Source organism: Ambystoma mexicanum, chromosome 5q (assembly GCF_040938575.1).
Source record: "Ambystoma mexicanum isolate Mex_15411 chromosome 5q, UKY_AmexF1_1, whole genome shotgun sequence".
NCBI classification, from domain to species: domain Eukaryota; kingdom Metazoa; phylum Chordata; class Amphibia; order Caudata; family Ambystomatidae; genus Ambystoma; species Ambystoma mexicanum.
The window spans coordinates 805,597,012-805,615,202 of NC_090933.1; the positions used below are offsets into that span (position 1 = coordinate 805,597,012).

General features: G+C 45.5%; 1 protein-coding gene across 3 annotated transcripts in view; it reads left to right on the forward strand.

Annotated features, from left to right (window-relative positions):
- The window catches only part of LRRCC1 (leucine rich repeat and coiled-coil centrosomal protein 1), a 1,358,299-nt gene that overhangs the window by 405,867 nt on the left and 934,241 nt on the right, over nt 1-18,191 (forward strand). For all 3 annotated transcript variants that reach the window (XR_011278636.1, XM_069621288.1, XM_069621287.1), the window contains exon 10: nt 4,458-4,662. Coding sequence is in view for 2 of the 3 variants with exons in the window: in XM_069621288.1 (XP_069477389.1) it covers nt 4,458-4,662 (205 nt within the window). In the remaining variant the exon portion in view is untranslated. The remainder of the gene's footprint in view (nt 1-4,457; nt 4,663-18,191) is intronic.

The window sequence follows — 18,191 nt, forward strand, 5'->3', positions numbered from 1 at the left end:
AACTAAGTCTAGATAAGCCTTTTCCAGCAATACCCGTTTACAACAAGTTACCACATGTGAGGGACAAACAGTATCAAAGTCAATGGAATAGACGTCTTGCACAAAGTTAGAGAGGTTCAGAGACATCACTGTAGGGTCAGAAGCTGTAAACCCTGTGAGAAGGGAGTTGGAATCAACTCAAAAAAAAGGTAAACCAATGCAATTCCCAGTGAGAAATGCGCGGCTACAGGCAGTGAGGTAAGTACCTCAAGTCTAAACAGTACCTCTAGTTAGAAGAAGGGTGTCCCAGCTGCATTCTGTCTTGCTACAGCGGTGCAGACCCTTGTTCCTGAGCCTCAGTCATGGGGACAAGAGGGAGGATGTCTGGAGGGCTCCTGCGACGGTACTTGGGAGGTCGTCGGCAGCTACGGGCTCTTTTCAGTTCAGCAGCACCTCGTGGTTTCAGCGGTTAGCAAACGGCACTGATGCGGATCACAGATACCGGTTGGATTTCCTTCACTCCTTCGGTCCTGCACTCTGGTGAGGGGAATCTGGATTTTTAGGGCCTACTTCTGGAGCGTCCTTCGAAAGGCTCCTGGAGCTTCTAGCCAGATTTGTTACCGCTGAGGACGTTTCACTCAACTACGGACACTCTACCGCTGGCATTGGGCTTCGTAAGCAACAGAGACACAGCAGGTTGGGTGTAGTGGTCCAGTGGAGTTCGCTTCTGGGTTAGGTGGTTCCACTAACCCAAGGGGAGAAGTTGTTACGTCCGAAGCTTCTGTGTCGAGCAGAAAAAGGAGTTCAGCGCATCAGCAGGGCTTCACCAGGCAATTCAAAGGTCCAGGAGGTTGCAGCAAGCTTTGTTCACGGTTTCTTCGGGTGTTTTTCCCAGTGGTCGACTCTGCCTGTAGTCCCAAAACCCTCACCTTTTAAGCGGGTTTCTCCCATTCATGCACAGCCTAGGCTGTCAATCACACACCAGGGTAGCTGTCCTGAAAGGACAGCCAGGCAGCCATTCAGGACTAGTTGCATTCAGGCATTCCTAGAAACAAAGGACAGGGGAGTTTCGGTACCCTCCCTCACATCCTGTCCTTCCAGACACACTGGAGCCAAGGGCGGGCTTTAGGGCTGAAGCCCGCCAAAGGCAAGACAAACAAAGGGCTCAAACCTGTCACACAGAGAAAAACACAATAAATACCTCAAACAGAAAATCGCGAAAACAGAAGACGGGTGGGGCCTTTTTGACAAAATGGTCACCCATGGGTGCTGTACTGCAGCTGAGGGTTCAGCCTGCAGTAGAAAATCACAATGGTAGAAAAAAGTAAACCACTGCCACCAGCCATTTAAAGTAGTGAGGATAACATACAAATGTTACATGTGAAGAGAAGGATAAGGGGCTACTAGGTAACCCCCCACCCAGCACTCTACATAAGATGGTGTGTGCTGGACCTACAAAGAGAAATGGTAAGTAAAGTCAATTTCACTTTACTATTCTTGGGAACTGTAGTTCACACAACAAAAGGTAGTTAAACCTTATGAGAAATCTAAAGGAGTTGTCAGTGACACTGCACTGACGGTGCTGTGTGTCACCATACAAAGAGCAGATGTCTATGGAGTTTGTCATGCTCCAAAAACAGTGAGAACACAAAATCCAAATCGGGTCAAAACACCATGAGAGAGTGAGGAAAGGGTCTTACTCACTCCATAGTTAGAAATTAAAAGGTCCTAGTCCAGTAAAAGAGCTGGGGGTCTGTAAGGTTGAAGGGAATTAGCACAGAAATGGGAATTCTCCCTAACAGAGCCCTCATGGAAACTCCCTTCACCATACCGGAGTCTTTCTGTTGAGGCCAGTCTGTTTCATATCCCAACTTCACGACTCTGCCTCCAGTTCTGTCCTGCTTCATAATTATTCATGTGTGGCTGACTTGCAAAACGACTGGATATCCTGAACACTCAGGACATTGCCTCCCCATTCTCCCGTCTGCACCAATGAATAGAAGAGGGCCCAACAGTGCAAGTGAGATGCACCCGAATAACTGTGACCGTGAGCAGCCATGTGTTTGTTTCAGTCCGTAACGCGAATAACCAAAGTTGACTGATCGATCAATAATCATCCCCCCCCCTATTGTAACAGCAATGAATCTGGCCGGTATTGCACGTTGGCATTCTGAATGCATCTTTTAGCAGCAGTTATACCCAAGGCAAGCCTGTACCATGGTGGAGTGGTAATAAGCCAAGAGGTTCCTGCATGATGCCTGTTAGAGAAACCAGGCTTGGGCATCAACTTCTGATAACACACAGAGGCTTCTTTGTTCATTGGCTTGCAAGTCAAGGAAACTGCATCCTGCACCGAACAGGCCCAACCTGACAGACCCTGCAGACTCATTACTTTTATAGACCACCATGACCACTGTAGAATGATCTAGAAATCTGCTAGGCCTTTCCGACAAACTTCTCAAAGAGGGACTACCTGGATTGAGTGGTTCTATTATTGTGTTGGCAGGAGGCAGAATATTCTGCTCTGTTGATCCTGGTCGATGGGCGTTACACCTCCATTTACAGTCGCTCATGAGTGGCCTTATTGTCCTTAACTTTTTTAACTGGCTCAGTCCGCTGTGCAATGGCCTTCGTCCTTGGCCAACTTAACCCGGCTTGACAGCAAATGTTCGACCAATTTGCAGAGTGCATGCTCCAGTAAATCCATAGTTCTTGTCCATAGTCTAAAAAAATGCTGGCTAAGCAAAAATAGGATGGAGGAACCTAAGAAAATCCACTATAGAGTGAAATCTAAGGAACAGGGGCCATGAGTGACGTTATAGGGTCTAGGACAATTTATTCATGATCAGAGTGCACCTGCAAAAAGCAAGGCCCATGACAGAGAAGGCAGAATTGTTGGCAACAAAAGCTTCTGTCCTATGGTGCCATAGGTCATATCACAACTTAACCCTAGAAGGTTTTGTTTGAAGTTTGAGAGTAATTCATTCAATGGTACCATTAGAAGAGAAACCGAAAAGAGGAGGAGTCTTTAAAGACTTTAGTTTCACTGCCTCCCCCAGAAGTGGAGCAATCGACATAAAGAATTCTAAAACCACTTGTATATTGTGAATTAGTTTAGGATTAGAAACCATTCTAAGCCAGACCTTAGGAAAAAAATAAATGGCTGTTGGTATATAATGAAATCATGAAGATACAAAATGATGTGTAACCAAATATCTGCAGTTCATCAAAAAATCTGAAACCTGAGAAGACAAAATGCCTAAAACATGGGAGAAATGTTAATGGATGTGTTGAAACCAGGCTGCAGTGATGCAAGTGTGCTTTTACTGGATGGAGAATGCTGAAAGAGCTACATGCACAGTTTAAGAAGCTATCATGTGCCAACACAGATTGCTTGCCTCAAGCACTCCATTGGTATGCAGTATACACACCAGCTGTAGTCTCCCACTGTGTGGTCGAGATGTCGCATTGCTATATTTAAAAGGAGCTGCGGTTACTTCTGAGGGTAGGGCACTTGCTTGACTGATGTATCCCAAACATAATTAAGGTTTGTGCAGAAAACAACCACAATCATGCAGGAATTCAACAGGATTAATTAAAAAAGGGCTTTAAAGGTAAACAAAAGAAGGGCACTGTAGGAGATTCATAAAGAACTGGGAGCTCTGAATGTTCGACCCTCAGTCTTGCAAACCTCAAAATTACAGTTTCAAAATGCTCACGGTGTGAAGGTCCATGTAGTTACTCACTCTGCTGTGACAACTTGTTGTATGGAGAACTGGCAGGACAATGCTTGTGGTTGAATCAGAAAAATGTAAACTCTTGTTTTGGATTGTAGTCCTCATTTAATGTGAAACTGGATATAAAAACACAAACTTTGCATTTCATTTGTTAATAACGGCAAAATGGAAGAAGGGGTCAAGGTCTTTCAAAGCCATCTACTAAAAGTACACTTAAGAGGTACTTGCAGCCAATAGTCCCCAAGTGTATTCCTTGGCTTACACACAGTTGGCTAAGCTAGCAATAATATCAGAGGATAGCTGTGTTTATTGTCACCTTTTGGTGATTGGTGATTGTAAAATTTCCTGCAAAACAGCTCTTTGAAATATTTTCTCATGATCCTTATGGAAATTCTTTTAATTTACCACACATACAGAAACCCTCAACAGTTCAATTTTTTTATGTATCAAGTATTAGTGACTTTCTGCAGCATGGTTTGATTTATTAGTAATTGTGACAGTCTTGCCTGTCCACATTTAGACCTCCTTATTCAGAGGAAAATGGTTAGCTGGCTTTGGTATGTAATTTGCTCAAGCACTAATCCCCTGGCTTTTGTTGAAGTGACGCTTTCGTAACCTTGCTCGTTTCCACTTCAAGTACAAGTGAAAACTCGGAGAATAGATGTTTGAAATTGGGTATGTGAATGTTGCAAATAATTATTTTTCTAATGTAATCACCTTGCAGTTATTATTTTTTGTTAGGCTCAAGGAATTAGTTCTTAAGGAAAGAAATAATAAAAACAAACTGCAGGTTATTATCCGGCATTTGAATGCTGAAAAGGAAAGACTTGCAGATGAGCTTAAACAAGCAATCCGTAAAGAGGAAGAACAACACCAGGCTGTAAAGAATTTAGAAGACGCATTATCAAAGATGGAAGCAAAATGTCTTCATCAACAAGCCACCGAGGTATTGGCTCATTGTAATCATTTAATGCACTGATCTATTATGTCAAGAGCCTCTTTCCTTCATTTTAAACTGTTTTTATTGAATTTCATTGATTCATACTAACGCATACAATGAGACTAAATACTAATGTACTTAATTCCCTCCCCTGTCATCACCTCTCTTTGCCCTCCCGCCATCCCTACCTATTGCACAAACTAGCCTGTTGGAATGCCAAAAAGTTTGATTGTGCTTTCTTATAAGTATGCCCATGTAACTTAGCCCATGCTGCATTAGTTTGGTAGTTCTGAAGGTTTAATCAGCTGCTGGAAGATTTTGGCACGGAAAAGTGGTTGCCGCAGTTTTTGATACTAAGTTTAGCCCCACCGGTTGGCCGTTTGTCTCATTACCTTAGCTCCAGTTTTTCTGGTTGCTGCGCATCCTTCCTGGGATATCTTCTTGCTCTCTTTGATCCTTTTTAGCTGGACTGGGACATCCGTGCCGGACAGTCTCAATGCTGGCGTACCCTTCTGGGCACAGACCCTGACAGTACCTACAGAAAGGTCTGCTTCCCATCGGTGATGAGAGAGTGCTTAGCATGAAAACTTTGGAGGAGACTTGGAGTATGGATGTGCTTAGCAGGCTCCCAGGTTTGTCCTTCAGGACTGTGACCCTTCCAGTCCACTAGATAAAAACCCATCCTCCAGTTAATACCGATATCCAAAATCGTGTGAACCTTGTATTATAGGTGCCCTTCCACAGGGATCAGTGGGTGCTTGAGGGTCAAGTGTGTGGTAGCAATACATGGCTTAACAAGTGTGATGGAAAAATTGGATGAATACGACAACGCATAGGTATTTTCAGTTTTATAACTGCTGGATTCAACACCTTAAGTATTTCTTGGGGCCAGTGAATTGCGAAAGTTGAAAACCGAACTTGTGATCCAGAACAGTAGTTGGGTGCTGTTGACCTGTATTGGTCAGCATAATGACTTAGCAGAGGCTTGCACAGTTATAAGATGCTATCAGACTTCCTCATGTGCTGGACACATGAGTCAGCTGCAAGTAATGTTCCCACTTGAGGCAGTTCCGCAGGAATACAGGTGCTGTCCATTAACAGAATAGAAGGGAGAACAATCAACCGAAGAATGGAATGGAAGAAGTTAGTGTAAGAAAACTTGGCTGTCTCTAGAACTGAAACCCAGGTATCTTGATACACAAGTATCGCAGCTGTTCTAATGTTGCGTTCAGTCATTCCATTTGGCTATCTGTTTGAGGATGGCGTTGGCGTCGATGCCGAGAATGCTTGTTAAGGCTCTCGAGAATTGAGAAGTAAACTGCGTTCCCGTCAGAAATAATTACATGGAGCCCAAACAGACAAAACATGCTAAAAGAAAGAGACCAGCCAAAGCAGCAGCTAAAGGAATGACATTACATGCGAAAAATCATCCTACACCACCACCCCCCAGATAGTGTTCAGACCATCAACAAGACCATAGTCAGCAGAAACCAGGTCTTGTGTGGGATTGGCTTGTGTTAGGAAAGACACCCTATCCTTTTGCTTTGTTTTGATTGTTGGCATTGCTTTGTGCTCATTTTTATGGGGAAATTGATAAGGCCATAAAACTATCAATACTTGGAGAATTTGGCCCTCATTACAGTTTTGCTTGTATCCTACTAGTAGTTCTGGTGGGATATTGGCAAAACAGTCTTACAGTTTCTGCCGCCCGATATCCCAGTATCACCGGGATATTACGGACAGCAGAGATGCCGGTAAGTTCCCATTACATGGAGTCCCATAGGACTCTTTGGATGGGTAGTACCGGGGCTGGTGATTCCAGCATGTATTTGCGGGTAGGGACCTGACCTCCCGGCAGGTCAGACCTTCCAGTAGTCACTGCCCCCACGGGATAACTTGCGTTTTCCCAGTCCTGAAAAATGCTGGTGCCAGAATGACTGGCTTCTTTTCCACACCGGGGAAATCCTAATGAGTCCCTATGTCTCCCTTAGTGTATTTCTTGTATTTTTACAACTGCACAGATCACCTTACAGTGAAGTGTGGTTAGGATAATTTGTATCCTTCTAACCTTTTCTTTTGTAACTTTGTGGTTACAATTATAAAGTGTCCAGAATGGGCTGGTGGCAGTGGAAACTTTTCTACTGTGTTTTAGTTTTTTTACTTGTGCACTTACACATTTTACTGCAAAATGCCATAAAGAGTACCATATTATAATAATACTCTAAAATAGTCTTGTCCAGAGATTCTTGACTGTCCCTTTGCCATATTGTCGGTTTGCCTTCTTCTGCACTTTCCTGTCCGTAATTGCCATATATGGCATGCCTTTCTCAGGCAAAGTTGTGGTCTGTATGTGTGACCAGGTGTGTGGACTGGGACTGTCTGGTCCCAGTCCACATCGGATCACCTGAGTGTCTGTTGCTGGGCAGATTGTGTGACCAGTGGCTAATCATGATTGGATATCCACTGCCAGTTTAAATGGTGCAGATATTATTATAATTTAGTAACATGTAAGCGCACAGAAGCCCGAAGGCATCGTGGCGCGGTTATAAGACAACATGCTTAGTTACATAATACAATCTTAATTACATGCAGAGTACAGGAATGAAGAGGAGTGAGAGGAGGGGAAAGTGCAGAGGGGGGCAATGTTAGTTGAAGAGAGTGGTTTTTAGAACTTTCCTGAAAGCTGGGAGGGAAGTCTCAGCTCCAAGTGTGCTGGGTAGGGAGTTCCAAAGTTTAGGTGCTATATGTGAGAAACCAACCCCACGTCCTTTGGCCCTTTTGATAGGAGGGATGCACAGTTGGTTGGAGTGGACGGTTCTTTTAGGGCGTGAGGAGGTATCTCTGACAATAGTCTCGGATGGGTAGGGCAGGGCTGAAAGTGTTAAGCACTTGTGTGTTCGGGTTAGGGTCTTGAAAGTGATCCGTTCCTTCACGGCGAGCCAGTGGGCGTCTCGCCTGGCTTGTGTAATGTTGTCCATTTTTGATATATTTAGTGCTGCTCTAAGGGCATTATTTTGTATGACTGAGTCTATTTAGATTTTTTGCAGAGGTGCCTGCTAGGAGGACATTGCAATAATCTAGCTTAGCCCCAATGGTGGCTCTAGCTATTGAGTCTGTTCTGTTTGGAGAGGAAGGGTTTTACTGCATTTATGAGCTTGGTGGTGTGGGCAGAAACGGAAGCAATGGCGCTTACCTGACGTGTCATGGATAGACTGGAATCTAAATAGGCACCTAGTATCTTTACTGAGGAGGAATTAGTTCGGAAGAAAGAGTCCAGAGAAGTTTAATTTATAAACAAAGCATCAAAAAGGAATTTATTGTGCCTGATACATCATTAAACAGACAAATTAATTGTGACCTAATCAGCACTTAGCATATTATTTACATTGCAGGAGAATTAAGAACATAGTAATCCATACAATTGACAATAAATAATTCACTCATTCGTCCACACACAGCCTATTTATTTATTTATTTATATAGCGCACAAGCAGCCCACGGGCATTGAGCCGCTGTTGCTTGCAAGAAACTTAGTTACACAGGTACAGGCATAGTGACGGTCGTTGATACATTATGAATACTACAGCATATCATGCTGGTGTTGAGACATTACAGTTGGTCATTGTGCTACAACTTATGCATTGGGTCATGTGGTGAGTATTCATGATAGTGTGCGGGGCCTTATGTAAAGAGGATAGTTTTCATAGCTTTGCGGAAGGTGGTGAGGTGAGGTGGTATCATACATACACATTCTATACACTTTATATACCCAACAACAATACATATATGATAAAGCCTGTTAAAAATCATAGCTAACTGATTTAGTTTTATAAAGTGCATTCAATGTACACGACCACTATAGTTATGACAGTAGTGGTCTACTCCTGGGGTGGGTCAATTAGATATGCAACATGACCACATCCTCAATTTCTCGACCGGTTTTGACGCATTTGAATCACTTAACGTCTTCATCAGGAAAACAGGTTTACACTCTTGCAGCTAGGAGGGCAGCTTCCCAAGGTATCAGAAGCTTCTGCAGCAGTGGCCAAACAGGCCTGAAGTCAATAGAATCACGTTGGAAAGGTAGTGCCGCAAAAATCAGTTCAATCAGGATTCCCAAGTAATCGCAAGTCCCAGAGCAGTAGTCCAAGCTGAGCTGCTCAGGCCTGAGCCAGCACTGAAACCATTGTACTATGCGCGTGTCTTCTGCAAAGGCTCCTCATCAGGCACAGCAACAATGGAGTGCCGGAACCTCTCATCGAACGTCGCAGACTGTCTACCATCTAATGTTGGCGCGAGACAGACAGGCGCATCGCGCTAACATTAGATGGTAGACAGTCTGAAAACCATGCGTTAACCTGCATAGATTTTTTTTTCTCTTTTTTTGCTTTCGATCGGGGCTATAGCGTCAATTGCTTTGGTGAGAGTGTCAGCGTAGATATCTGCAATTGTGGCGGGGTCACTAGAGAATGGAGGTTTGACTTCAGGAACTTCCAGATAAGGACAAAGGTTGTCTTTAGTTAATTTTTTAGAGCTTCTGACCTGAGCTGGTGGAGCATAGGTGAGAGCTTTGGTGGTTGGGGCTGTAGGAATGGTAAATTGAATACAGTTATGATCCGTCCAAGGGTAGGCAACAATGGAGCTGATAGTAGTGGTGCAGTTGTGGTCAGCCACCCAGTCGAGGGTGCAACCTTTGTAATGAGTCGGGCTGGTGACTTTTTGTAGGAATCCCATATCATTGAGTTCCTTAGCTAGGGCTGAGGCTGCTTTATCTTTAGGATAATAGAGGCCTAAGTTAAGGTCGCTGAGTAGGATTGTTTTGGGGGATTTTTTAAGGTTATCTCCTAATTAATGGAGGAGATGTCCTTGGAAATCTAGGGCTGGGCCAGGAGGCCGGTAAATGGTATGTATATTTATGGTGTAGTTAAGGGACAGGGACAGTTTTGCAGAGATGATGTCGGCATTGCCTTCCCATGGGAGGTTGCACTATCTAATGGAGAGGGAATCTTCCGTTATAGGAGCTACACCTCCTCCTTTCAGCAGCTGTCTGTCTTGTCAGAGGATGAAGTATCCCAGTGGGAGGGCTAGTGAGATAGCGGCACCGGATGCCTCATGAAGCCATATCTCTGCGATGGCAAGTAATTCTAGCTTATGAATGGTAAGGAGGTTGTGGATCTGCAGGGCATGGGCGGGTAGAGAACGTGGACATTTGAGAGCTGGTGGAGGTTTGCTCTTCTTGCATGGGTGAGTGGGGGCCGAAGCTGTAGATTGAGGAACGGAAGTCCCAGGAGAGGGGGTGAGTTAGCTGGCTTGGTGGCGTCAGTTTTGCATGTGCATGTGGAAATATTGGGCATGGTGGGAGTCCCTAGCGAAGGAGTTTTGGGTAATATTTCGGAGTCTTTACCTAATATTAGGTAATAAATTGCCCAACCTGAGGTTCCTCATAGCTGTAGGCCAGGGGAGACTGTGGTGCTGTAGAGGTTTAGTGCGAGACATGAGCCTGGAAACTCTGGATGCTATGTTGGCCGAAGCGCAGGTTATGGCATAGAAGCATCTAATGGAGGCTAGGTGTGCATGGAGAGCGTGGTGTGGGTGGGAGAGGGTAGTGGTACCCATGGTCTCGGGAGAATAGCTCAGTGGCAATGTGTTTGCCTTCGAAGCAAGACAGCACCCAGGTTTGATCCCCGGGTCCGCGCTTAGAAACCTCTGGGTATTAAGCGTGTTATAAATAACTTACCATATCGTATATCATTCCCATGGGGGAATATGAGAGGGGTAAGTCATGTTAGAATTCAGCATTGTTAGCAGGGTTGAGGTGGGTGATTAGGTCAAGCACTAGTGCTAGCACCAGGTGACGGATTAGTGTGGTGAGATGTGTGTTCTGCAGCGTGTGTATGTCGGATGCCTGTTGAATGGTCCTGGAATTCATTGGTGACATTGGAGACACTGTATATTGATCCTGGTACGGAAGTGTCATGCAACAGGCAGAATGTAATTTCGCAACAGACATTAATGCAGAGGTCAGAGCAGTGGCGTACACAATTGATAAGTGAGGCAGGTGGCAATAGAGGCGAGTTATAATTACTAGGATGTTAGTCTTACTTGCTATCAACAGTGGGCAGCTAGCAGGTAGTTGGAGGGCAGCAGTTGGGCATGCGATTGGACCTAAGCACAAGGATGCAATGTCTAGTGACAGGCACGTATGCAATTAAGGTAACATTGGGCAGTGTAAACACACAGTCTGTGTACCAGTGGCTGGCACATATTCATCAGGGTAATATTGGGCAGTGCAAACACAACAAAGTCATTGTACCAGCGGGCAGCCACATATGCATCAGGGTAAAATCGGGCAGTGCAAACGCAACAAAGTCAGTTTACCAGTGGCAGGCACATATGCATCAGGGTAACATTGGGCGGGGCAGCCATGGCAAGCAAACTGAGTCATATTGCTGATGGCTGGCTCAGAGTGTGTTACGATGCAGGAAGGGTGATTTCAGACTCCGCTGGGTGCAGGAGCTCAGGAGCGAGTCAGAGTCACCGGAGGTAGTTTGCGCGGTGCAGATTTGGCACGTAGAGCAGTTATTGCGGATCAGGAATGCTATACCTTCATAAGGGCAGTATAAAACAGAGCGGGTATGAAGATTTGTGTAGCCCCTGAGCGGCAATGGGCACGTGAATGCGGGAGGACCGAGAGCTCGACCAAGATCGGGAGGGGGAGAAAGTAGTCGGACCAGAGAGGAGTGTACTCACGGTAACAGAGCGAGGTTGGGAAGTCAGTGTGTCCAGCCAAGGGCACGTCTGGGCACAGACAAGCCCTTATTTACGGCACTTGTAAACACGACCGGCTTCCACCTACCGGTGGTGACGGTGGACGGAAATAGTGTAAGCCAGCCAATCCGTGGCTGGAGCTGGATGTTCTCGGTGTGCCACCTATGAATGGGCGGTGCATGGCGTGGCCATTGACCACGTTGCTGGCAATGGAGATACTTCCCATTGGTGGACATGGGTGTGCTTCCAATCCAAATTCTGGATAAAAGGAGGATTCTTGCAGACATTCAAGAGATCATTGTTGAAGCCAAGACCCCTACAAAGAAGTGCAGCCCACTGACAACCCGCGTACAATCATCTAAGCTGACCAGAATTGCTGGCAGCCTAGTCCCAGTGAAGCCCTGCTCTTCTGCCCTGATCTCAAAAGGCCCTAATCAATGATTCGACCCCTGGACTGATGAGAACAAAATGTCTCGACTCCTCCCTCATCTCCACCCACACTGCTCGAGGATCCATGCCTTCTGAGCCTTCAGAACTGTCCCTGGACCAACCAGTGGGGGCCAAGCCTGATTTGCATATTTATTTTCTCCCTTTTCTGTAATGGCATGGCAGGCGAAGAATGATGGTTTGGAGGGTGTCCCAGAGCGATGCCAGAGGTTAAGATTAAGTCTAAACCTTTCAGCCATCACCTCTTCTGTTTTGCTGCAGGCGTCCGTTGAACTGACCAGCTCTATCCTGGTCTACCTCGCTGCGAGTTCCAAGTGCATCCTTGGAACTTGCAGGATCTTCAAATTGTGCTACAAGAAGCCTGCTCCTGCATTTTCAGCCTTCTAGTGCTAAAGGAAGCCGTGCAGGACCTGCTCCTTTGTATGCCAACCGAAGATCAACTGTCGCTGCCTAACCATGGTGACTTCCATTGCAATCGGTTCTCTTCACTCCCCAAGGGTCTCCTGTTGTCATCTGCTTGGCAGACGTCTTCATCGTTTTGTGGCAAACGTGACGAATTGGCCAGGCTCTGGAACGCAACCGATTGAAACTAAATCCCATGTCTGAAACCTACCGCTGTACCCACCAGCCCTGGTCCTCCCTTGATCGATCAAATCACTGAAGGATGTGTTCCCAACAGAATCCTGAGCTAAACGAGGTGGTCTCTGGAGAAATTGGTGCAAGGAGGGGATAAGTTAATGCGCCTGTTCTCCCCCCCCCCATAACCTCCTTATGGTTACATTGACGTAAAGACCTGTCTCTCTCCCTCCTCCTCCTTCCCGCCCAACTCAGATCGGTGGTGGTCTAGTTTAGGATCCCCGCTTAAGCCTTTCTTAGTGTAGTGGGACTGAGAGAGCTACTTATCTGAACTTTTCCAATCCTTTGGGAAAACTGAATCGCAACCACTTCATCGTCTAATCCAGTAGTAAACCTGCCAACAAATGATATCTTTAGAACTGATTATTCTAGGGCACTAGACCCCATTCAGTCTCAGGGCTGCACTAACTTTGTATTAGGAAACTATTGTTTTGTTGCTCAAAAGTGTTTCTACTGTATTTTCGGAATCGGATTACTTACTGTACTGTATTGATTTTTAATCCTATGATTTTCTATCTTCTCACAAGAGTGAATGTATATATGTGTTTTATAGTAGTTATGTGGTAATACTTACCTAGAGGTTTCATTGCTTAGTCTGTATTTTAAAGGCCTTATAAATCATTGTATATTTGTGTAATTCGCTGTTTAACTTGAATTCTTAGAGTGTTCTGCGTGTTGCCTCATTGTAGCCCTGTACCACTCCCACACCCCTCCCGAGTCTGAGCCTTGCCTCTCTGCTACCTACCTTGAATGGGTTTGGCTAGAGTTCAGCATCTTTCCTGTTTACCATCATAGGTTGTTCTCCCAAAATCCTACCCATGGTTGATTTTGGAAATGCATCTTTACATGAAAAACGCATTTCTCAAGTTTGGCATATAAAGAATGGTCTCTTAACTGTTACAATATGGAAAGTATGTGTTGTACATGCTGACTGAAGGACTTGGAGAAAATCAGAAAATCATACAGGTATGCCACTATTTACCGATCATTCATGGCTTGGAAGATATTGTTTATGAACCGCTGAAACATAGCTGGGGCATTGCATAGACCGAAAGGCCATAACTGTGTACTCGTAGTGACCGAACTTGATCTTGAACACTATTTTCTACCGGTCTTCTTCTTTTTTTTGTACCTGATTATACATTCTGCACCCTTTTAAATCCAAGTTTGTATACATCACCAATGCCTTTAGCTGTTCAAGAAGCCCTGAAATCAAGAGAAGGGGGTATCGATTTGTGACAGTTATTGCGTTGAAATCCCTGTAATCTATGCAGGGCCTCAAACCCCTTTCCATTGTTTAGGTACGAAAAAGAGCGGAGAAGCAGCTGAGGAACTAGAGTGACAAACCCTGTTATGAAGCCTCCATTACCTACTTCTATAGGACCTTTCTCTTTTTGCATAAATGAGTATGGAATTGCAGCCCCTGGATATAGGTCTGAGGCAATCATACGGCCTATGCAGAGGTAACTTTTTGTCAATTTCTTTGTCAAACATACTTTTCAGATCCTGATATTCCTTCAGTAGGAGAGGATGGGTAAAATGTTTAACCGCCCGACTGCCTGGGTCCCCAAAAGGGGGGCCTAACTGGGCAAAGCCAAACAGGGCTTGTTGTCTTGGCATTTCGGAAGACAGTAGTCTGAAGAAAACTGGATAGTCCCCTGAAATCCAATAGTGCTCGAGCCCGAACAAGTTTCTTTGTAAAAAAACAAAATTTAACATCTAAACACACATGAAAGGATGTTGACCCAGCTAGGGGGTTGTCATAACAAGGGGTGGTCTGAGGTCATGTTCTCTAACTATGCGGCTGACACTCAGTGTGTCATCCTGCTGACCAGCGTTCATGCCTCAGATGATGGTGAACTCAATAGAATCTACATGCTGATAGAGAAATGGATGGATCTTACTTGTTTCCCTCAATATAGGCAAAACCGAGTTGATGATCATAGGCACCCCATCGATGCTGGTTAAGATGGATCCCGAATACTCCTGCTTCATGTTAGGTGATGTGAAACTCTCCCCACAGGCGAAAGTACATTTTTTAGGGTTTAAGCTCGACCAACTACTGGATATGAGCTCTTATGTGAGCTCCGTGGTTTCAGCAGCTGTCTACCATGTGAAGCTGCTAGGACACCTGAGACCCTTCATCTCCCAGGACAATGCTGCCACTATTGCAAGAGCTATTATCTGCTCCAAAATGGACTATTGTAGTAGCACCTTGGTGGGCCTCAGTAAAAAGGACAGAAAAAGACTTTGTCATCCAGAACGGCACAGTCCGAGTCATTGTGGGTCTCGCCTGCCGTGACCATGTGTCGGCAGTGAGACGGGCCCTGCATTGGCTTCCGGTCGAAGCACGTATTTGCTTCTGCCTTTTTAGTCCTGACTTTCAAAAGCAGATCTGGCCTCCTACCCCTGTATCTGCAAAAACTCATTTGCGGAAAGGTCAATAGCGGATCCCTTCAATCAGACAACCAAAATGTGCTGGTCTCGCCGAGATGCAGATCAAAGAAGGCCAAACATTGAGCTTTTTTCGCCACAGCTCCGAAGGCCTGGAACTCTCCCCCTCCTGAGCTACGTGGCATGACCTCTCTGAATCTTTTCAGGAAAAAGCTGAAAACCTGGTTGTTTTCGTAACCTTCTTGAACCAATCTAATGTTCTCTTTCTCTCCGACTAGTTCATGCTTTGACCTTACTGAAATGCTTTAGCCCCATCCTTATGGTTTGTGTTGTCTGTCTTGTTATGTGCCCTAATGCGCTATACAATGAAGTAAAGTAAAAAGTAAACAAAGGAGTCCCAGTGATGGGTGAGTCGAGGCATTACTCGACTTCTCTGAGGGTTTCTTTGGATAAGACCCAATGCAATGTCCAGCCAGTCCACAATGCAAACAAAAAATTGGACGTATGCCTGTGTTCAGGTTCGGCTAGAGGTAACGGACCCTGTACGAGTCCTATCTTCATTGGTTCTAGTTCTTTGCCTGTGGGGGCAACAGTGTTCTCGGTTTTGGTTGGAAAGTACAATTCTGGGTGTTGTTCCCACGCCATTCTGTATATAGAGCTTCGACTTGCAGTACCGGATCTATCTGGTCAGGCAATACTGATGTGTTTTTTTTATTTGATTTTATTTGATATTTTGACAAAAACAGATTAAACAACATACAGGTATTGGATGATGTGGAGCTTATCTGTCACTGTTCAAACTCACGCAACCACTTGCCAAACCAATCCGATCTCTTCATCTGAAAACAAAACCCCCTTTTACCTACCCCCATGCCCCAGGAACGTGTTATGACACAACACATGTCTTTGGAGAACATGGTCTTATTTGCGACATGCAAGTCATATCCAGATTTGGATCTTTTTCAGTGTGTTTGGGCTGCTTTGTTCCAGTGTTAACAGAGGCACACTTACAGTCCCCACAAGCCAACAGTCCCCACAGAAGCACCTTGCCTCATCCCAATTGTTCATGCAGACAGTTTGTCCAGTCACCTGGGACAACATTCTCCCTTTCGATCATGTGGTGGTCACATATTGGCCCAGAAAGTCTCCCCACAAGGTCTCATATTGTGTGGATTTTCCATGTAGGGCAGCTGTAATTTTTTCCATCACTGCGATGTTGGTGGCTACATTCAACCATTCTTTTTTATCTGGGACCTTGGTTGCCTTCCACTGCAACACGATACACACTCGTGCAGCGAGAAGGAGAGGCGCCGCTATTCTGGTCACCCTTCTGAAATCATCCTCACTCTTTTTCCAGCCCAAACAACATCAGAAAGGGTGTAGCTTCCCGTTGTATCCCATCAGGATCTCTAATCCATCCGAGAACCTCATCCCAGTTGTTAGGCAGAAACCTGTGCAGTTCCCTTAGGGACCACCGCAAAGGATTTAGGACTACAGGTGGTTGGCAGTAAACCCAATTGGTAGCAGTCTGTACCACCCAGATTTACCTGGTAGCTCTGGCTGAGCAGGCAGACTTCTCTTAAAATGAGTTAGGCAGTATATAGAGTATACACAATAGGTACAGATATACAGTAGCACAAGCAAACACCGACCAGAGCTTTGGTGTAAAAGTATATAATTATTTATTTAAAGACACACTTGTAAATTACACTAGCACACAAGAGGTAAATACATTCAACACACAGTCACTATTATATATATATATATACAACCCTAATTACTTATTAGACAAGTCTCAATGAGAAACTCCACTTATTTTCAAACGGAGGTGAGCGCTTAACATAAGATGGCACTCTAATAAGTTATTAAAAAGGCAGGGTTATGCAAGCACACAATTTTCAATACTTTTCAAAGAATCACAGTGAGGCAGGTTAGGCAAAGTCTACTGGAGATCAAGGAAGTTCAAATGCCAGGCCCACTCTTAGAGAGAGCAAGCAAAATGTGTCCAGGATCACACAGTGGGGTTATGCCCAAAGAGTCTTTGTAGAAAGTTCACAAAAGATTGAGATCAAGTCAGGAAAAGTTAGTTAACAGGTCCCAGGCTAGCCCAGGTTAGAAAGTCGAGGATTTACTGTCACCCCGAACGATCTGTCGCAAGGGAAGCCAGGCGGGACACAGTACCTGAAAGTGGGAAGAACGCTCCAGGGGGGCAGTTGTTCCTGGCAGCGGTTGCAAGTCGGTGTTTCGTCCAGACGAAGAGGAGGTCTCGACGTGGAGGAAAGCTGAAGATCGTTGCGCTGCCAGGGAAGAAACCAGCCGCAGAGTTTCCCGGTACCACCCTTTTCTTCGCGGTAGTGGGAAACCGTGGTATTCCGGTTGCCGGGGTGCTTGGCATGGGCAAGGAGGCCACGAGATGGTCCAGGAAGGCGAAAAGACGGGCAAACTGGTTATCCCCACCAGTCAAAGGAAGAAGACTCTCCGGGCTGGAGATCTCCTCTGTCGTCGGGAAAAGTGGTGAGACGGTTCAGCAGGGCTCCACCGGTGGTGTCGTCGTTGCAGGTCGGTTCGGCTTCTCCCTCCTCGGATTCTTTAGGTCCTGTGGCGACTTCTGAAGTTCCAGTCCCCAAAGCCCTGCTTTTATGCAGAAAACCCCACATTCATTCAGCCTAGCTGTCACGCAAACATGGTAAGTGGTGAGCCGTGCGGCTCACCACTTGGGCCAATCACACAAGAGTGCGACTTTTGTTGCTGAGGCAACTCAGTCCAGGGTGCATAAACACCCTACCAAAAACCTCTGTGGTACCCAGACAGAGTGGCACCACTTTTGGAGGCTTCTGTGGAGAAGCCTGCCAAAAAGTGGAACAAAGGGCCCGACTTGGGTTGGAGTCACAGAAGCGAACACAAATGCCATTTTGGAACCAAGTTTTGGCAAAAAATACCAACCGGTAAATTTATATTAATTTAATAAACCAGCGGTATGTTCGAGGCTATATTAAAAAGTAGTAGCCTCGAACAATGGGAAAATCCCCTAGGAATATGTTTGCGGTCGAATATAAAAAGTAGTATCCACTGCCACCAGCCAAAACTCGGTCGGGGGGGACTGGACAGTGCCCCCTCGAACAACAGACCCCGGGGCAATCGAATTGCCCCGATCAGTACGTCCACAAAATGATGGTTTGTACTGGTTCTGTTCACAATTTAAGACTAGTAAAGCCAATGGTGACTTTACATGCCCTGGGACACAGTAGTCAGTCCCAGGGTATGGAGTCTATGTTGGGGGGTCGCTACGA